Source organism: Solenopsis invicta, chromosome 4 (genome assembly GCF_016802725.1).
Source record: "Solenopsis invicta isolate M01_SB chromosome 4, UNIL_Sinv_3.0, whole genome shotgun sequence".
Taxonomy (NCBI): Eukaryota; Metazoa; Arthropoda; class Insecta; order Hymenoptera; family Formicidae; genus Solenopsis; species Solenopsis invicta.
The window spans coordinates 5,752,552-5,774,898 of NC_052667.1; the positions used below are offsets into that span (position 1 = coordinate 5,752,552).

A 22,347-nucleotide genomic window follows, 5' to 3' on the forward strand; every position below is an offset into this window, starting at 1 on the left:
ATGCCTGTAGCTTACTCTATTTATAATCGTGGACCTTAAGAATCTTAACAAAATTCACTTTTTCTGAAATCTTAAGAAAATGACAGATAATATTAAGATAATTGTACGCTTACAATAGTGTATATTAGAATAAATATTTTATATAGAAATTTATATACAAAGCGTTATAGAGTTTTATAATCTGTAAGATTTTATAAAATTTTAATAGAAATATGGAACTGTGAACTAATGATAAAATAAAAACGTAAAAGTTATCTATGTTTCTTCGTTCTATCAATTAATAAAGTAATGCACAAACTTACCGAATTACTCCACAGAGGCCGTCTCTCGCCGACGATGTTTCGGTAGCTCCAATCGCACATTGATGCTGTGCGATATTTCATTCGGCACTCACGACACTACGCGGACATGTCACACACGAGTTGCAATAAAACGTAATACGCGATCGCGGCCGATCAGGAGTAACAAAGATTGCGAAACAAGCGGAGAATCGAGTAACGTTATACGAACACAAGACAGCAACGAGCCGCGAACGACAAGCTCGTAAAGCTTCACAAATGAGACACGATCTGTATACGATCCTGGCACTCATGCTGCTATTACACGCGATACACCCGACGTTATATCCGTACAGATTTTCAACACGAGGAACACGAAAGAAGCACCAGAAGCACGGAGCGTCCACCTGTCACCGGTATAGGTGGGTAGAGGACAAAGCAACATGGTAGCAGCGGTGACAGCAACTCGACGACCGTCGTCGGTGCTGCACAGTTACTTTACTACGCGCAGATTGCGAGACAAGCGGAGAATCGACAAGAATCGAGTAACGTTACACGAGCACGAAGAAACACGAAAGAAGCACCAAAAGCACGAAGCGTCCGCCGGTCACCGGTACAGACGCGTAGAGTACAAAACAACATGGCGCTGGCAGCGACTCGACGACCGTCGTCGGTGCTACGCAGTCACTACGCCATCTACGAACGTTGCCGAGCGGCGGCGGACGCGAACGAGTGTCGACGCGGTCGCCCGAGGCGCTCGGTCGCGTCCGGCGCCGCTCGGCAACGTTCGTAGATGGCGTACGTGACTGCGCCGCGCACGCTACCTACGAACGTTGCCGAGCGGCGCCGGAAGCGACCGAGCGCCTCGGGCGACCGCGTCGACACTCGTTCGCGTCCGCCGCCGCTCGGCAACGTTCGTAGATGGCGTAGTGACTGCGTAGCACCGACGACGGTCGTCGACCGTCGAGTCGCTGCCACCGCCATGTTGCTTTGTCCTCTACGCGCCACTACGTACCTATACCGTGATGATCGACGGACGCTCCGTGCTTCCCGGTGCTTCTTTCGTGTTCCTCGTGTTGAAGCTCTGTGCGGATACAACGTCGGGTATGTCGAGCGTAGTAGCAGCGTGAGTGCCAGGATCGTATAGATCGTATCTCGTTCGTCAAGCGTTACGAGCTTGTTGCTCGCGTCTTGTTGCTGTCTCGTACTTGTGTAACGTTACTCGATTCTCTACTTGCCTCATAATCTTCGTTATTTCGACCACGATCGTATCACATTTCGTTGGAGCTCGTGTGTAATATGTTACCCGCGCATTATCGTGAATGTCGAATAAAATATTGGGCCGTTCGACCGAAGCTCGTTGTATTAGCGACGGCATTAGCCCGTCGGTTGATCGCATTTTTCAACCCGCGCCTGTTCGTTTTCGGTCTCACTTCGTATGTTTATCAGTATGTGAGAATGCGAGCATAATAATTGTTCGGTGACGCTCGTGTTGCGTGTTGTATGTCAGCCACGGTTTGCAACAGCCGCAACCGGTCGAGAGGTTAAGTTACGCCGCTCCTGATTCCCTCGCGCTCGAGATTCGTCGTTTGCCGAGACAGTGATTTCCCCAACGACGTCGTGGGTGTGGTATCGTAAGTGAACAATATATCGTGTGGTCGTCGTTAATGTGCGATTGGAGAGCGACAAAAAGAGACATCGTCAGCGAAGGACGGCCTCTGTGGAGCAATTCGGTAAGTATTTAAAATATTTACTCTAATAAACAACATTGTAAGCGTACAATTATTCTAACTAATATTACATATCATTATCTTAAGATTTCAGGAAAAATGAATCTTGTTAAGATCCTTGAGGTCCATGATTATGAATTGAGTAAGTTACAGGCATTACAATTGCAATAAGTTCTTTATTTTATCACTAGTTAACAGTTTCGGATTCGTGCCCTCACCTTCCTACCCTTGCTTGTTCGACATTTCATTTTTTACAGAATAATGTTTGCTTTCGCACATCTGACCTGAAATAATTATATTCTGGGCTCTAGCTTTAATATGACATATTGTTTGCTGTATATAGCGAATTTGAAACTGTTAACTAGTGATAAAATGAAGAGCTTATTGCAGTTGTAATGCCTATAGCTTGTTCAATTCAAGCAGCAAAATTAATTATTGCAAACACTACTATAATGTGAATTATATTTATTTGTATGTTACAGGTTGACGTTGAAAACTTCACTACTGTGCATCATGTGTCGGTGAGTGACAAATTATATTTCAATCTAGTAATGAATCTCTGTTAAATATTGATAGAGATCCATTGCTTTCTAAAATGGATGCACTACGCTAGATTTATATTAATATTTAATCCTGGAAAGTATTTTCATCCAAATATTTATTCCATATAAATATATACTTCAGTATGTACAATCAAACTTATTATATTAATCTATTAGCGCGTATTTGGATGAACATTACAGGAAAACGAGTTTACAAACTATATTTAACTCATCTGAAATTTGTAGAATAAACATGCAAATGTGAAAAAATATTCTTGTACATTTTTTGCCAAGTGTTTACACCCGCAAGATTTTTAGTAAATTGATAATATTATGAGATATTTTTTATTGTAAAATGTATATAATATAAAATAATATGTAAAATATATAAAATAATTATATAAAATAATCTGCACTTTTCAAGTACTTACATTATAACTTTTGAATTTAAATTAAATTAAATTAAAATTATTTTTGAGTTATTACTTATTTACAAAATAGTAAAATAAAATGCAGTAAGAATGTACATCTATTAAAGTAGCACATCCATTATTTGTAGCGAAACGGTTGCAGCAAAAAAATTTGAAATACAGTAATAAATTAGCAAAAAAACAAAAAAATAGCAAATAATTCCTGTCAACCAAATGAGGCGCACTTGATTGTGCGAAAATGGCTGTGCCAGCTTAATAAACATCGATTTATTTTCATTATTTCTTGAAGTACCAAATTAGCACTTAATTCTACTGTATTTGTAAATTGGTTTTGATGAAAAATATTTATTTGGGGGTGGGGGGCTCACTTAATGTTAAACCAACCCCACCCAATTTTTGTTTAATTTTCTGCCAAACGGTTCGAGTTTAATTTCGGACTGCAGCACTTAATTAGCATTTAATTTTTTAATATTTTAAAATTAATTTTGCGCTGGTGGGAGGAAAGTGTTAGTTTAATAGGGGTAATGTAAATACATATGCGCCATGTTGATTCATTTAGTCCGCTGTCCGATTCGCGCTCAAACTACTATTGGCTTTATTCTAATAATATGTTCGTGTTTATACTTAATGAATAATAAAGATAGAAGCCAATAGCGCTTTGAACGTGAATCGGACCACGGCGTTAGACAGTATGACATATCTTAACATCTAACTTGCTAACTTTAACGCTTAATAACTCTCTTCACAGGACAGATCGCCACGTTTTTCTTCCAATTTCTTTTATTTCAAGTAAAAACGCGTTGAATATACATTTTTATTATTAAGATTTGAGGTGAGGCTTTTATTCTAAATAATTACCAAACATTTTTCTTAGAAAATAAAATAACAATGGGGGCACTCGAGTAATTCCAAATTTATAGCTTTTGTATATATATTAATTTAATTTGTAATAAAATAATATATTTTTCACTGTATTTTATGTATATACTATTATATTATTAGTTATAATCTTAATATTATGCTCTATAACGTAAGAAAAAATTAATGTAGTAATTGTTTTAAAAATTTATTGTTTTTCTTTTTTTATTAAAAGAATTGACTCAAATTATTATTTGTATAAGAACAAGGGATTTTTAATTACGAATATAGCATAAATAGAAATCCTGTCTTGGCCCGAATAAGTTTCTTAATCGTCGCAATTAGATTAGTCGCTCTGCCATCTGGTACTTAATTACACTGCAATTAAATCAACTTCTATTATTGTGTGTAATATGTAGTCTACCACTGAAATTACCTTGATTTCTTCCAACTTCTACTTTTAAGACATTTCTTGGCATTAAAACGAAGTCGTTCAATTTATCATGCTAAATGTAACAAATTGCAAATTGTTAGAAAAAAAATAGCATATTTAAGATCAGATTTATGAATAAGTTAAGCAAGCCTATAACTTCAAGTTCTATAGCTTCAAGACAAAAACGTTTGCATAATTTTGTGTAAAAAAATATTTATAAAGAATTTATTTTTTACACATAAATACATATAAATGAAACTTACGTATTTTACGAATTTACATTTATAAATTTGCATTTAAAATTCTTATGTATTGAATTTATTATTATTAGATAGAGATGAAACAATATATCCTCGTTTATATTAACCTTGGCACTGCAATAAATTTAAACTTACTAAGTTTCGAGAAGCTCTGATAAGTCATAGCGCTATAGTTTATACATGTCAAGTTCCTACGTGACATTGTATTGTGTGGATCACAAGCTATTGAAAATAGGTCATAGGGCGCATAAATTTCTAGTGCATCTAAAAAAGAAATGCCGATAGAAAACGTTAACTTTGCCGAGAGTATTAAAATTATATTTTTTTATTATTTTAAACTAATTGTTATATACCATGTATTATATTAATTGTACAATATAATAATTTTTTACAATATTTTATATTTAATAACCTAAAGATTCACATCGATGTGCGGCGTATTGCAGTCATACATATCCACAGGGATACAAAGGGTTCTCGTATTTTGTGATCGTTCGCCGTATTTCATTGTTTCTTATCGTGACATTCTAACTATGAAATACGTCACCCGGGAGAATCGTTCTTGCTTATCGTTCTCTCTCTTCGAGAACTATATAGGTATGCAAAGACGTTAATTACGTTTGTACTGACAAGATATAATTCACTATGCAGAAACGGAATTTCATCATTCCGTTTGAACAGAAATTTTCATTTTACATTATAATCTCTTGAGTATTTATTAGTCGTCTAAATATAACATAAAAAAGCGATTTTTAATTTCTCTAAAAACCTAGTGATAAAGTATACATAAATACATCACAGAGATGGTTATTAATTGTTATTAACTGAAATTGTTAAGATAAACTGCTTAAGAGATGGAAAATAGTTTGTTAACAAAATTATACGAAGTTTCTACCGCTTTACATTGCACAGAGGATGTAATTAATTTACAATCAGAATCTTCAATTAATCTTCGACACGCCCAGCAACGAATTTTATGTCAAGTATGTACCTAACGGTTTAATTATGAATTTCAATCGAGCGAGAGGAGGTAATTACGACGAGACAAAAAAAGTAGTTTGTATCCGAGCTTAACACCTGGATAATTATAATACATCAATCCAATCGATACAGTAATTATAACGTGAGCAGGCAGGAAAATATCAGTTAAACTGACTGTATTAGATTAATAGAAAAATTATTGCATTATTCAGAGTCTTAATTTTTCATAATACAGTACAATGTATAATAAATTGATATAGTTTAAACGTTCTGTTGTTCCTTGCTGCCTGCGAGATCGCCATACCTTTTAATAATTTTTATAAATGTTTATGAGAAATATCAATCATCATTTGATGATATTCTAAGTAACAATTTAAAAAGCATGAAACATAATAAAATTTGAATACAAAACGTGTACTAAATTTAATTGTAAAAACAAATTTTATTTTTAAATTCATTAACTTTTATTAAATTTTTTTAAAAGAAGAAATGGTTTGTAGATGTACGCTTTTATTAGTTCTGTCTCGCCTCGTTGTATCATCCCATCAATATATTTCACGAATAAAAAATCCATTTCATTCTTAATTATATATTACAATATTCTGGTAATACAATTTTAAAAGATTGCCTAGAAATAAACGTATCTTGATTTTATATATCGACAATTATACTATGATAGAACAAAGGGTGGACATGTAAAGCTCCGAAAAAAGTGTGTGTGAAGCTGGCATATCATTTGATGGAAACTCATTAAACATTAACAGTTCTGGGTTTATTTTCAATAGTTCTACAGTTCCTAATAGATAAAACAAATAGTTCTGGCCCTTAAAGCGAAAAAAATGCTTAGGACAAAGTGAGATGCCAGGTTTACGCAGCGTCTCCGTTTGTCCTGCGTCATTTTACAAACACAATTCTTGTAGGATTTTAAAAGATCTATAGTTCTAGATGAGTTCTAGAAAGAGTTCTAGCGTTTAACATAGTTTATTTAATTAAAAAAAAAATTATTACAAAATATTTTATAATATTACATAATATTATAAAATATTTTGTTTCTGAATTCTGTGTACAAAAAAAAATATTTTTCCTCTAATTCTGAACGTATCTAAACGCCTTCCGAAAAGTTCTGGTCGATTAAATTATTTATTAATTAGAAAAAAATTGTTACCTTCTGCGAAAGTCGTATATTCGCGCATATGGGTCAGACGCTGGTGTGTATTCCAGAGTTCTGTGTACCAAAAAATATTTTTCCAATAGTTCTTAACGTATTAAAACGCTTTCCGAAGAGTTGCGATCGATTCTGATATTAATTAATTAACAAAAAATTAATAATTTTTGAAAAATTTGTATTTCCGCATAGGTGGGTGAGATGCTGGTCTTTTTCGAAGAGTTCTGTGTACGAAAAAATATTTTTCCTACAGTTCTCAACATATTAAAGCGCCTTCCGAAGAGTTGCAATCGATTCCGATATTAGTTAATCAACAAAAAATTAATAACTTTTGAAAAAGCCGATTTTTTGCATATATGGGTGAGATGCTGGTCTTTTTCGAACAGTTCTGTGTACGAAAAAATATTTTTCCTACAGTTCTCAACATATTAAAGCGCCTTCCGAAGAGTTGCGGTCGATTCCGATATTAGTTAATCAACAAAAAATTAATAACTTTCGAAAAAGCCGATTTTTTGCATATATGGGTGAGATGCTGGTCTTTTTCGAAGAGTTCAGTGTACGAAAAAATATTTTTCGTACAGTTCTCAACATACACTACTCAAAAAAAAATAGGGAACACTTTCCAGACACCAAAAATTAGGCTATTTTCAAATGACTGTAACTCGGTGAAAAATCATCGTAAATAAAAAATAAAAAAAGCATTTTGAAGCTTGAAGATCGAGCTTTAACGTTCTACCAGCAGATTTTCAAAATTCTTTTAACTTGTCTTATGCAGTAAAAAAGCACACCTTGTTTTGTTCGTTAAAATTTCGTATTTTTGACACTTTGCAGATCGACCAACAAACTTTTTTCGAATAATTCAAGTAAAATTTCATAAACTACAACATTTTACCTACAAAATGCTTTTTTAAAAATTTCTCTACGATTTTTTTTGACCGAGTTACGCAACTTTGAAGCTAAACCTGCATTTTTTACAAATGATATCCGTACTCCGTGAAAAATCATCGTAGACAAAAAATTAAAAAACCATTTTAAAGCTCGAAGTTTCAGCTTTAACATGTTATCAATAATTTTCAAAAATTTTTTCAATTTCTTAGTACTATGCCCCAAAAAAGATACACTGTTTTTTCCTTGAAATTACGTATTTTTAATAGCCTGTAGCTCAATAAAAAATTTTTTCTTGACAAATCCAATGCAAGTGCCATAAAGAATGACATTTTGTCTATAAAATGCTTTTTTATAATTTTTTCTACGATTTTTTTTGACCGAGTTACAAGACTTCGAAGAAACACATTTTTTACGATACATTTTTTTGAAAAATGACGTCTACCGCCGACATTAGCATTACCCAATGTGTACCACGTGGAGGTTGCCGGTCGGATTTTTGCACATCGTGTGTGTGTGTGTGTGTGTGTGTGTGTGTGTGTGTGTGTGTGTGTGTGTGTGTGTGTGTGTGTGTGCGCGCGTGTGTGCGTGTGTGTGCGTGCGTGCATGCGCGCGTGCGTGTGCGTGTGCGTGGGTGTGTATGTGTGTGTATCACAGCAGAGATAAGGACCCCACAGTTCGTCACTTCTGCGGTATTTAATGACTCCAAACCCTCTCTGCTGTGTGTGTGTGTGTATGCGCGCGCGCGCATGAGTGTTCAATAGTGTGTATTTCCTCCTCTCTGATCAATTACTGCTTGCAAGGCTTCTCGCATATTTATACATCTTGCAATACGATCTTGCGGAATGTTGTGCCAAATTTTCGTTAAAATTTCTCCCAATTCTTCTAAATTTTGCGGCTGTTCTTCGCAACGCCTTAATCGTCGTTCCATTTTATCCCAAATGTGCTTGATTGGATTTAAGTCCGGGCTATTGGCGAGATGATTTAACAGTCTAGTTGCGTGTCGTTCAAAAAAACGTTGCGTTATATTCGCCGTATGAGGTCGAGCGTTGTCCTGCATGAAAATAAAGTTCCGACAGGTTCAATTTAATTGCAAAACGTGTGGTCGTAGAATATCGTTGATATAACGAACACCCGTCATTGCCGGAGGTGGCAGGATCACTAGATCACTTTGTCTTGTAAGTGATATACACCCCCTCCCCCCATTACGGAACCGCCGTTGTAAGATCGTACTGGCATAACGCAACGTCGATCATAGCGTTTATTTCGTCGACGCCAAGAACGATGATTAAGGCGTCGCGAAGAACAGCCACAAAATTTAGAAGAATTGGGAGAAATTTTAACGAAAATTTGGCACAACATTCCGCAAGATCGTATTGCAAGATGTATAAATATGCGAGAACGCTTGCAAGCAGTAATTGATCAGAGAGGAGGAAATACACACTATTGAACACTCATGCGCGCGCGCGCATACACACACACACACAGCAGAAAGGGTTTGGAGTCATTAAATATCGCAGAAGTCACGAACTGTGGGATCCTTATCTCTGCTGTGATACACATATGCACACGCACGCGCGCACACACGCACACACATACACACACACACACACACACACACACACGATGTGCAAAAATCCGACCGGCAACCTCCACGTGGTGCACATTGGGTAATGCTAATGTCGGCGGTAGACGTCATTTTTCAAAAAAATGTACTGTAAAAAATGTGTTTCTTCGAAGTCTTGTAACTCGGTCAAAAAAAATCGTAGAAAAAACTTTAAAAAAAGCATTTTGTAGAGAAAATGTCATACTTTATGGCACTTGCATTGGATTTGTCGAGAAAAAATTTTTTATTGAGCTACAGGCTATTAAAAATACGTAATTTCAAGGAAAAAACAGTGTATCTTTTTTGGGGCATAGTACTAAGAAATTGAAAAAATTTTTGAAAATTATTGATAACATGTTAAAGCTGAAACTTCGAGCTTTAAAATGGTTTTTTAATTTTTTGTCTACGATGATTTTTCACGGAGTACGGATAGCATTTGTAAAAAATGCAGGTTTAGCTTTAAAGTTGCGTAACTCGATTTAAAAAAATCGTAAAGAAATTTTAAAAAAAGCGTTTTGTAGGCAAAATGTTGTAGTTTATGAAGCTTTATTTGAATTATTCGAAAAAGATTTGTTGGTCGAGCTGCAAAGTGTCAAAAATACAAAATTTTAAGGAACAAAACAGGGTGTGCTTTTTTACTGCATAAGACAAGGAAGTTAAAAGAATTTTGAAAATCTGCTGGTAGAACGTTAAAGCTCGATCTTCAAGCTTCAAAATGCTTTTTTTATTTTTTATCTACGATGATTTTTCACCGAGTTACAGTCATTTGAAAATAGCCTAATTTTTGGTGTCTGAAAAGTGTTCCCTATTTTTTTTTGAGTAGTGTATTAAAGCGCCTTCCGAAGAGTTGCGGTCGATTCCGATATTAGTTAATCAACAAAAAATTAATAACTTTCGAAAAAGCTGATTTTTTGCATATATGGGTGAGATGCTGGTCTTTTTCGAAGAGTTCTATGTATTAAAAAATATTTTTCCTACAGTTCTGAACATATTAAAGCGTCTTCCGAAGAGTTGCGGTCGATTCCGATATTAGTTAATCAACAAAAAATTAATAACTTTCGAAAAAGCCGATTTTTTGCATATATGGGTGAGATGCTGGTCTTTTTCGAAGAGTTCTGTGTACGAAAAAATATTTTTCGTACAGTTCTCAACATATTAAAGCGCCTTCCGAAGAGTTGCGGTCGATTCCGATATTAGTTAATCAACAAAAAATTAATAACTTTCGAAAAAGCTGATTTTTTGCATATATGGTTGAGATGCTGGTCTTTTTCGAAGAGTTCTGTGTATTAAAAAATATTTTTCCTACAGTTCTGAACATATTAAAGCGTCTTCCGAAGAGTTGCGGTCGATTCCGATATTAGTTAATCAACAAAAAATTAATAACTTTCGAAAAAGCCGATTTTTTGCATATATGGGTGAGATGCTGGTCTTTTTCGAAGAGTTCTGTGTATTAAAAAATATTTTTCCTACAGTTCTGAACATATTAAAGCGTCTTCCGAAGAGTTGCGGTCGATTCCGATATTAGTTAATCAACAAAAAATTAATAACTTTTGAAAAAGCCGATTTTTTGCATGTATGGGTGAGATGCTGGTCTTTTTCGAAGAGTTCTGTGTACGAAAAAATATTTTTCCTGTAATTTTGAACGTTACCGAGGAAGGCGTTTAAATACGTTCGGAACTGAAGGAAGAATATTTGTTTGTTCACGGAACTTTATTATGTAATGTTATAAAATAAATATTTTATAATAATTTTTTTTTTTTTTAATTAATAAATTATGTTAAACGCTAGAATTTTTTTTAGAACGTATTTAGAACTATAGATCTTTTAAAATCTTACAAGAATTGTGTCTGAAAAATGACGCAGGCAAACTGGGACGCTGCGTGAATCTGGCGTCTCACTTTGTCCTATGCGTTTTTTTATGCTTTAGAGGCCAGAATTATTTGTTTTATCTATCAGGAACTGTAGAACTATTGAAAATAAATCCAGAACTGTCAATGTTTAGTGAGTTTCCACCAAATAATATGTTTCACACACACGAAAAAACATGTGCTGAAATTTGAAATCTCTTATATTATTCCGAGAAATCTTTGGAAAATTCAAATTCTGAAATTTAAGAAACGAGACAATGTCCCTAAAAGTAATAATCTTGGAATATAAGAACTAAGACAATGACCAGAAAAATTATTAACGAAAATGAACATATCGAGATAGCACTACGTATCTTGAAATTCAAGAGAAAGAGAGAGAAAGTGGACAAAATATTTCAGAATATCATGTTATACATAATAATAATAATAAAGAATAATAATTTCAGAATTACATATATAATGATAAAAATAATAATGACTTAATAATATTACTTATAAAAACATCCGTAGGTCAAAATTATCTGCAGAGACGTATCTAAGTTCTCTTGGGTCCTTAGTAAAAAGCCGTTTGTATTAAACTTTCGTAAAATTAGAGAACATTTATTTTATCTAACAAAATATTTTTTAGAAGTTTCTCTCTTTTTCTCTGTCACACACATACAGAATACTTGATTGAGATTTACAGAATCATTCTATTTTAAACGATTCGGTTATGATATTGTCAAATTGGATTGGGATTGTTATTAAAGCAATTGGATGAATTATTTACAACATACAATTATAATAGCTTTAATATCTTATAATAGCTTACTATATAAATAGAATTAAAGAACATAACTAAAATTAAAAAGTTAAAAAAGATTTATAATATCCTATAATATAAATGGAATTAAAAAAAGACCGGACGATTATCATAATTTTATTAAATCCAAAGCGAAGAACTAAAGAAAACTATTCGTTCCTTTCGCGATTTGTTTCTTCGCGTTGTTGCACAGGTTATCTGTACAACTGGCAGAATGTTGCAATCACGCGAGGGACAAGAGGAACATATCGGGCGAGCCGGAACTGTTGCTAATCGCCGCCGAAATCTCGAATTAATGGCACGAAAGCCGCGCGCGGAATTTGGGATTGGTGGTGCACAACGCCTAACGCGGCAAAAACGTTCGCCGTCTCGTTCACCATTCGCATACACATCGAAACGATAAATGCTACTGCGCTCTGGTGCATACGCCTCGATACGTTTTATGCAAATATCGCAGCTGCGCTGCTATATGGAGTTATCGGTAAATTCACGCATGTCACTGCGCGAATCGCAACGATTTCGAAAATTCAGCGAGAATTGCTCTGTTAAATTTTATTGAATATCTTATAAAAATAAAAATTTAATAGGCACGTTTTAGTGCTTCTTAAAATATAAATATTGGCACTTGCTCAAGGAACTCTCGTTAAACCTTTGTTACACGAATTTTTCTATTGAACCTATTTTACTGAATTTTAATATATGAAGGTTTTTGGAGTTGCTGATTATAAATCCGAAGTCAAAATTTATAAAATCAAAATAGCGGATTTATATAGATATTCTTTCTTATAAGATGTGGGAAAGAGGTAAATATTTTTAAATAATTTTTTCAAACTATTCTTAATGTAGTCAAATAGAGGTAAGGTATTTTTATTATAAAATTTTTGTGTAAAATATTTTTTGATATTTTGAATGTACAATTTTTTTATTTTTTAAGATATTTAAAAAAATTTTTAATGAAACCATTTTATATGAAAGAAATGATTTTATTCCTTAAAATCATTTTTTCGTCACGATTATTTCTACATTTATTTATTTATTTATTTCACCTATGTGCATGTAAAGTTTCATTAAAGTCAGAATTCAACATGTTTTGATAGTCTGCATTTTGAATCTGCTATTTAAAATTTTGCAGTTATGAATGCAGATTTGAAATTAGCGATCGAAAACGTTAATGTAGCAATTTTATTAGTACATATGTTTATTATCGTTTTTATCCGAGCATGAATTTTTTATAAAAAAAAAAATGTTCTAAGTTTGACCTTTTGTTTCTAACTAATAATTAATGCAAAATAATTGCACATTTTCATGATTCATATATACACATGAGTCTTGGAAATATAATGATATCAGATATGTAAAAACATACAAAAGCTGCGGCGAAATGTGTCTCTTGCAGAGAACACTGCAACAAAGAGTTAACCACCACCAGATATTTATATAAAAAATTATTAATTAACTAATACATAATTATTAATTAAATAATTATGTAATTACTAATTAAATTCAGGATTATTATAATTTTATTTTAGTATGTCAGTATTTTACAAAAATACTGACATTTAATTTTATTATTGACAGAAAAGTTTCAGGCCGTAATATGATGAGTATTTATATTAATAACTTTATTGCAAATGCAGTATATAAGTTTATTACACGTATAAAGTTTTTTATTTAACAAGGTTGACGCACCGAGTTATGAGTAGTTATAAAGAAAAAGGAAAATATAAAATATATGCTCAAAAAGTAAAGTGTCAGTAATATTGTAAAATGAAATACTCATAAAATAATAAAAAGATAAGATGTACATATAATAAAAAAGAATTTATATGAGCACTGGATAAAACTGTGAGACTCGGTTAATCGAGCGACAGCAAGTTAAAATATTTAATTGCAATAGGAGAAGACAGCACGGAATATTGTGGCTCGACGTAGTGGACAGGATAATAAGATCTGGTAACGAGTTTTAGAAAATTAATCGGAAAAGAAAATTAAAAGTTAAATGATCTACCTCAAATGTAACAGTTGCGCGAAAAGGAAATGAAACGCTAACGTAGTTGCCTATCAAACGCGTTTGAGAATTACAGACCTTGATAAAATACTCGGTAATTAGCAGTCAACCCTTACGAGTCATTAGGTCTAAAAGTTTCCTATTTTCCACCGGGAAACTCGAGAGAGAAACCGGAGCGCCATCCCCGTCTATTGATCGGTCACTGACTCCGCTCAACATGGCGGCGGGGATGGTATTCGCGCTCAGCCTGATCCTCGTCATCGGCCACCTTCAGGAAGGACCGGGATCCCTCGCGAAGACCTTCACGTTCCCGGAATACCCGTACAAGGAAACCACGAAGAACGTAAGTCGTCTATATTGTTCATCAGAGTCCTCCACGACGAGTGGTACCTGCTGAACGCTGATACAGGTTATGGAGAGCGACCCTTATTTAGGGGTGGCAGTTTTACGACGTTAGGGACGATAGCGTTAACCCTAAGCCGGTTTGCTGAACCAATTTTCGCCCTAAGAACAAACTTAGAGTCTGTCTTTACACGTGATCACTAATTAATTGGCTGTAAGATATCTTTTTGGTTCAACCTGCATAAATGAAAAATAAACTATTATATTGGAAGGTCCGAATTTACGTAAAAAGCTGTATTTCCGCCTGATAATAAATAAATATAAATTTGAAAACGTGATAAGGGAAACGTTACGTGGTTATTACTTACAGCCGGGGGAGTAAAATCAGAGCGAGGAAGCAATTTAGTGTAGAATTCGGATGAATCGATGTGACATTAACTCTGAGAGAGATTTAGCTAAAGGTCAAAGTGTATGTGTACATACTCGAAAGTAACTACGAATATTTGCATTTGGAACAACGGCACGTGTCCATCATAATTTGACTTACAAGTAAACCTAAAAGTGTGTCACTCGTCGAATTTATTGAAACTCAATGTAATTGTAGAGTGATAGAAAATAACAATTTTTTTCATTGGCAATCGAGCATGTAAAAGGTTAAATTAGTCCTCGAATACATCCCATTTTGTTTTTGAATAATATTTTTTTAACAAAAGATAAAAATAAAACTTTATAAACAGAAATATAAAGTAGAAAGTGTTTTTTATTTGATGGTATAACAATTTTTATAATATTATTTCGTATTTTGTAATAATCAAAATGTTTTTATAAAATAATCCAAAACAATAAACTAAGTAATAAAATATCTTTTTATGATTAAACAACAAAATTTATAAAATTTAAAAAACTAGCATTAAATTCTCCTACTTTATACGTTTTTTTTGGTACTTTATTAGTGGATCTGTCGCGTCAAACGCTATTTTTTCTACCTTAAGATATTTAAAAAAAACTATGCAAAAATTCATGAAACGTCTGCCAATATTGTAGTTGAAGATTTTATTAATTATCGTCCATTCTCATGGAAAGGTAATCCGCTTTACGCTGCACAACGATTTTATGTTTCAAATCGCATTATGAGAAAAATATGAAATTGCAAAATAGTAACAAAACAGTTTTTAAAAAGTTATTTTAAAAAGCTACAAACAAGTAAAATGATTTTATATGATCTAATAATATTATAATATACTCACTATTGTTTCAACTATGCAATGTGCAAGAGAAAATTATGCACATTTTATTTTTGTCTTTCACACACAAGAATTCGTTTTTAGCAGATTTTATATTTTAAAAAAATCTACGAATATATACATTATAGATTTTAATTTTTTTAATCATCTAAGCAGATTACGTTTTTATCAGTATTAATACAGTGAAGTTTAGTTTCTAAGAAATACGGTAGGTATTGCTTTAGAGAGGCAGAAATAGGGGTAGGAATGGGCAGAATTTCAAAAGCTTTTTACTGGGATAAAAATTAATTTTTTGCAAATAAAAAACAAAAATTTAGCTAATTTTTTATTTAAAAAAAATACGTGTTTATTATTTTTTATTCTACCAGTATGTCGAGTTTCAGCAAATTCGGTGAATTTAAAAATAGGTTTACTTGTTAGGGATCAAAACATTTCACAAGATATTTTCGTCAAACTTGATCAACAGAGACTACAAAAATTATTGTTAAAATCTCTTTATTAAAAAAAATTAAAAAAAGCCGTGTAACAAGTTGTAAAAGGATGTATCGGAATTGTTACGTATAATTAAAAGCGATTCGCTCGCGACGAGGAAGAACGGTGGAAAATTTTGTCCGAGAAAGATTTCTTCACAAATTTAATTTTACCGGTGATCTATTGCCAGTATCCTAAAGGCGAAGCTCACTATCGCAAACGTATTCTCACGACCGTGTCTTCCAAATGAAATAAGAGAACGTTATGTGTATCCTTCTGTATTACTCTCGACAATCATTCCCCTACGAAGATCTCTCCGAGAGGCTTTTATTTGCGAGGAGAAAGGCAGACGCGCGGAGTTATTCGCGAAGGAAATTTTCAAGGCGCATGGATGCGCCGTGCTGTGTAAGTCGCATTGGGTCTAATTGGGGTTAATCTTTCGACGTGCACAAATCAATTGTTGCATTCCGCTTTATCCCGCGGTGGCGCGGAATGTAAAGCGTCTCTCGTTTCATTGATACCGCCGTGCAAACCGACAAAATAATTTTCTCGCGTAAAATAAACATTAATAAACATTCGCGTTCCGCCCCGGATTTAACAAAATCCATTTGCGATGTTTTATACCGAAATAATCGACTCGCGTGATTTATTTTGGGGAAATATGCAAAATGGAAAGTTCGAGAGAGATGCATTTTCGATTTATTTATATTGCTATTGAAACCTTTGTGTGTGCTTAAACGTTTGTAACGTAGCAAGGGGACGATATTCGCGGAGACCGTTGTAGCGATCGGTAAATTCTGCTGCAGGAACTTCTCTTCAGACAATTCGAGCAGGCATGCGAGGAGAGCGGCGCTTGCAAGATGCTATCGCAGCACAGAAGCGACAGCGTCGCCAAAACACGATGCATCCGGGAATGCGTATCGCCGTCTTGTTACAAGGAGATCTATTTATTCGATCAGGTATATGGCGGAACACCAATTCCGTTAATTGCGTTTAGTTACTATGTCGCTTTGCATGCTGTACATCTAGTACTACAGTATTCGGCATGCGAATTCACTCCTGTGCACGGTAACGAAACGATGAACGCATTTCAGTTGGAGGAGGGCGAGATTGACGTGAGATTAAATTCCTTCAAGGGCTGCTTCATGCAGCGAAACGGTCGGCCACGGAAGTAAGAAGAGCGCGCTTGCGAAAAGAGACGCGGGAAGAACAAATTTCTAATTGCGAGAGATGAACGATTAAGAGACGGACGAGCCCTCGGGGATGACTGCTGCAGTGCAACAAAGAACACGCGCTGCGATAACAGCTCGCTGTTCTAACAGGGAGGCGCTTCTTGCTCGAAGACCTTGCTAATCCCGAAAGGATTAAATTGATGATGTAACATGCCCGTCGCATGATATGCATGACGAAAAAGCACAAAAGTAAAACGAAGGAAACTGCATATCATGCACGAAGACAAGTTAAACAATGCATATCGTGCAGTCTCGTAGAAATGAAGCGAATCCTCCGAGGTATTCAATCCGAGAACGATCTTTTTCTACTTTTTGTACGCACATATTAACTACGACGTTATTGCAATTGTTGGTAATAATACTGCACAAAGTAAAGGAATAAAACTGTTGGGCGCACCAGTGATTTCAATCACCTTATTGCTCTTACATTTCGCTACATTAAAAAAAAAGAGGCATTTCTCGAATTATATAATTCAGTATACGATAACGTGTGTATGTTACTCTCGAATAACGCATTTTATTATATAGTGAATGAGGGATAGAATTTAAAAACTATTCTACACTTAGCTTTGAAAAATAAAAACTTGAAACGACCAAATTTTTATAGGAAATAAATTTCATAAATTATTGAATAGAAAATTTACCTCTCGATTATCTTATTATCTCAAAGATAAAGCATGTTTCACAACTTCTTAATATATAAACTACTTATACTGTGATATGATGTTACATTTACAAAGTTGTTATTATTCACTCAAGTTGTTACAGATAAAAATATAAAAAAATATGTAAGATAATATATGACGTTGATTATTGTTGCAAAGTGCATAATTTGTTCCAAGATTTCCACAATATTTACCATAAGTTGGCAAATCCGATAGTTATTTTTCAAACTTCTATTATATTAACAATTACATTTAAGGAATATCATATATGTATAATATCTAGTCGGCACAGAGAATTCAAAAAGAATTCAAGCTTATGTCATTAATTCAGAATTCATTTTTAGATGCAAAAAGAATTTAAAAGAACTCTTTTCAGAAAAAGAAATCCTTTTGCATTTCAAAATTCTAACTCTAAATTGATGTGTGTGACATAAACCTGATTTTTTTTTAAATTCTTTATGAATCTGTGTGTCAAATGGATATATATTAATTATGTTAACAATTATATAATATATAACATAATATATGACAATATGATATATAATATTACATTAAAATAATGCAAAACTTGATTAAAAGATGTTTTATACAGAGATACTGTAGCACATCGTAATACATAATTTGTATGTGATAAAGTGATAAAATTGAAAAAAATATTTAAAATGCAGCAATACATTTCGAGACTATCAATATTGCATTTATTCCCCGATAAGCGGAATTAACATTAATTATTCTATCAAATAATTTGTTAAATACATAGAAAGAATATTGCTTGAAAATGTTGAATTTTTAAAGAGATTTTTTTGAAAATTGCCACTTCCTAATTGACATCCAAAATTCTTCGTGATTTTCGTTATGTATAATCCAAATTATAAAATATGTCAAAACTGTGTTTTGCAATTGTATGTTGCGTAGAAATATATATTTCTACAATGTTTTTAAAAAATTTTTTTCCTTTAAAGTTTCATAAAATCAATAAATTTAATGTTTCATTTTTCTTTAAAAAGAAATGGCTTCTCTATTCTGAGTTTCTCGTTTCATATGTTTATAAAATTCAAGTAACATAAATTTAAACTTTAAATTATTTTCGTTGTTTATTATTAGTATTTCTTATATGTGTCTTACTTATTTTTAGTGTTGGAAAGAGGATATAAAATATAAGATTAAATTATAATTTAAGTACACTTTTTATTTAAAGAATAATTATTTTAGACTATTATAAGATTTAAACATACAAAGTATCTATTTTGCACATTAAACATAAATAAGAAAGAAAAATGTTTGAAATAGAATTTATAAAATAGAATCACATAACAGGACAGTTACTTACACAAATAAAAATAATACGCATTCATTGTAACTGTATTTTGATAAAGGAAAGTCAAATTCAAGAATCGACAGTTAGCTGAGTTTCAGGTAAAAGTACTTTCTCTCCGGGTTTAAAGGCAGGCATTCCAAGGTAAGGACAACTAGCACATCTGAATGCATCTCCTAGGTAGCACTATAAAAAGTCATAAAAAAATTAGGAATTAAAATTTAGTTTATATACATAACTGAGTACCATCTAGTGATTTTCAAAAGAAAAGCAATAGTATGAAACATACACTTCCGCAAGAAGATTTCACAGTGCCTTCTGGTGCAGTTTTACCACTTAATTCTTCCGCGAGTCCGCATGTACAGTCCTTGCATGCTTTTCGTTTGCCCGTTGTAGCACAAACTGAAAGCATTAGGTCTGTTTAATTTATGAAAATTTACAAATCCTATTTTAAGATAAACATCCTACCTAGTGACATGTACCTATATCTCTGGACACTTACATAAAAACTTATTATTATTAATCTCAAATGCTTTTTATATTATAGTATTAAAATTTAATTGTAATCTTTAAATATTCAAGTTTTAATATTAAATAAATAAATTTTTAATAGTATAATAAAAAATGCACTTAAAATTAATAAAATAAAGTTCATATCCAATTGCTAAGATATTTGGTTATCCAAAATAAATCCTGATAAGTATATATATTTCATTTTTAAATCTCACCTTTTAAGGATGATGCATCTGGCTTTATAAGATCCGACTCATCCAAAAGTTCATCTTCATCTATTAAATCTTCATCTACCGGGTCATCTAATTTCCATACATTAGTTTGCTTTTTTGCAAATGAAAGGGGAACACTGGATCCTACCTAAATTATCACAAAATAAATATACAAAGTCATTATTGAACATTACGTTTATTACATACAATTAACGAAAAGAAATCAATTTACCTCAAATGGTGGTTTACTCGCCGACACCTTGCAAACATTTTCTACATTGCTATATACTTTTAGCAAAAGATTTTTACTCTCTGGATCAGTGTCCAAGTTCTTCCGCTCTGTATCTTTTACTTTAAAGCCAGACAACTTTAGTCTGGATATCCTTTCGGGATATGTAAGTACTGTATCTGGCTTTTTGTCTGCTGACAGTGGTTCATAAATAACAAGCGAACCATCGGGTTTCAGAATTCTCAACGCTTCCGTTAAAAAGTCCTCGTTCGTGCATGGTTGCTTAAAAATAGCAATGGCAACATCAAATGTAGATGCACCATGACTTTCTAAAACCATATATAGAACGATTAGCACACAAACACATTCTTTTCATTATTATAAAAGATTTTTGCAAACAACACACTCATATTTTTTTACACAATAAACCTTTGCAAATCCAATTAAACTCACCCTTCTTCACAGCTGACAAACTCGTAATTTGCAATTTGCCAGAATCCCCGACGCGTTGCTTGATAGTAGCAATAAAATCTGCCGTGTCATCCGTAGGCACGTCACTCCCCGACACGACGAGAACCGCATTTCCCTCGTTGACAAGAGACGTCATGTCTTGGCAGCGATTAAAGTGTACAATAATTCAAGGAATCAGCACTACAAAAAAAATCCGTACCCTTTATAAAGTATAATATAAACGAAACTAGAAGAATAGCTAATCTTTGAAAATTAGGCTTACGCAGTCAAAAATAAATATATTTTTTAGGTCCAACTGTCCGAGTTAAAAAGGTTACCGTTGCTTTTCTCGAGTGGCTGTCTATCTAGACCCATAGATCATGGACATAGAACGTGGTGGGTGTCTACTCCCACCACGCTATGAACCGACGGAATTTACAATCGCAGCACGCACGCAGGCGCTGTGCGAGGTACACTCGGGTGTAGTGAGTGCAGCACTCGCAATGTCGACCAGAGCCGCAGCGGTATCTGCTGTGATCTACCGTGAATCTGCTTCCGGCGCCTGAAGTTAGCCGCGCGATTTTACAAATCTTCCACCATATTGGTTTTGTCCGTTACGCGAACTTGTAGTTTTGTGAGAACGCGAGTGCTTTTGCATTTTTCGTCGTGTCGAAACGTGAGCATCGCGTTCGATTGTCGTCGGGTGTGTCGTGCGAAGTGTAATTTAATGACCAGCACACGGGTAATCGTCATCAACGTGTCTTTGCGAATGATATGCGTGTGCCGCGTGAACGTGCGGCGTCGGACGAATTCTCGTTTCACTTTCTTCATTTCTCGCGTCATTTCTCCATTTCGACACGATAAAGTCGGGCGTGATCGTGAGTGCCGTACAAAGTATCGGGCGACTATGTGTTCGGGTAACGTGCAAGTGATTGACGAATCTTGGTGAATGCCATGAAGGAAGAGCAAAGATGTGCTTCGAGAACCGAGAGCAGATGGAGAACCAGAGAGGCATCAGGCATCGGCGGAACAACCATGGGTAAGTGATTCCTTGATATATCATTGATTGTTAATTCATTGTTGATTGTTTTGGTTGTTTTAGCTGCATCATGTTATTTATATATTACAGATTAATGCAGTTTCAACTCCGCTGTTGCGCATCAGTGTCAGTAAGTCTGATACTATTTTTATTTTATCATGAATTTAGTCACAGATGTGACGATTACTAACATCACAGAGGTCGAGTAAGGGAGAGAGAAGCTAAATGGCCTTGGGTTAAGCTACGAAGCATTTAAGATTAAGTTAAACTAAATTTTAAGATGTAAGAATAATAATAGACGAAGCAGAAACTGTTGCAAATCATAGGAATGTAACAGAGAGTTTATAAACTGATTGAACTAACTTTTACGTTAATTATACTTATATATTAATTATATATTATGAAAATGGACCTTAGAGTTGACCACCAGCTTTAATAAAATCATTGGTGATATCAAAAATATATGAAAAAGATTAAGTTAACTTAAAAATTAATTTAAAAATTAATACACATTCTTTCATGAACTTATTGTTAGAGCTAATATGCTAAAGATTATATGTGTTCAGATGCACTTTTAATTTCAATTATATAAGTAAATATTCATGGTCGTTAGATTGTTTCAACTATCTAATGCAAATATTTTATATGGATAATTGATTATTTTTATAATGCGTAATGTCAAATTCATGATTTACATATAATGTACAAATAAATTTATTTAAAAGAATCTAATCTATGAGCATTTGTTAAATAATAATTACATCTATTGAAAGAAAATTTATATTAAT

General features: G+C 33.6%; 3 protein-coding genes across 4 annotated transcripts in view; 1 reads left to right on the forward strand and 2 right to left on the reverse strand.

Annotated features, from left to right (window-relative positions):
• Nucleotides 1-863, reverse strand: part of LOC105195558 (RNA binding protein fox-1 homolog 2) — a 339,314-nt gene extending 338,451 nt beyond the window's left edge. The window contains exon 1 of one of the 2 annotated variants that reach the window (XR_005574599.1): nucleotides 303-863. Coding sequence is in view for 1 of the 2 variants with exons in the window: in XM_026134731.2 (XP_025990516.1) it covers nucleotides 303-383 (81 nt within the window). In the remaining variant the exon portion in view is untranslated. The remainder of the gene's footprint in view (nucleotides 1-302) is intronic. The other variant, XM_026134731.2, reaches the window with a different exon arrangement.
• Nucleotides 864-14,029: 13,166 nt separating this feature from the next.
• Nucleotides 14,030-18,487, forward strand: LOC105195556. Its single transcript, XM_011161008.3, has 3 exons — nucleotides 14,030-14,190; nucleotides 16,711-16,863; nucleotides 16,999-18,487. Exons 1-3 carry the CDS (start codon nucleotides 14,065-14,067, stop codon nucleotides 17,077-17,079), a joined length of 360 nt encoding a protein of 119 aa, XP_011159310.1. The 5' UTR covers nucleotides 14,030-14,064; the 3' UTR covers nucleotides 17,080-18,487.
• Nucleotides 18,488-18,969: 482 nt separating this feature from the next.
• On the reverse strand, nucleotides 18,970-20,940 carry LOC105195555 (anamorsin homolog). Its single transcript, XM_011161006.3, has 6 exons — nucleotides 20,804-20,940; nucleotides 20,524-20,721; nucleotides 20,074-20,399; nucleotides 19,845-19,989; nucleotides 19,406-19,518; nucleotides 18,970-19,302 (listed from the first exon to the last, which is right to left on the reverse strand). The coding sequence occupies exons 2-6, from the start codon at nucleotides 20,675-20,677 to the stop codon at nucleotides 19,189-19,191; spliced, it is 852 nt and encodes a 283-aa protein (XP_011159308.2). The 5' UTR covers nucleotides 20,678-20,721; nucleotides 20,804-20,940; the 3' UTR covers nucleotides 18,970-19,188.
• Between the last annotated feature and the right edge of the window lie 1,407 nt (nucleotides 20,941-22,347).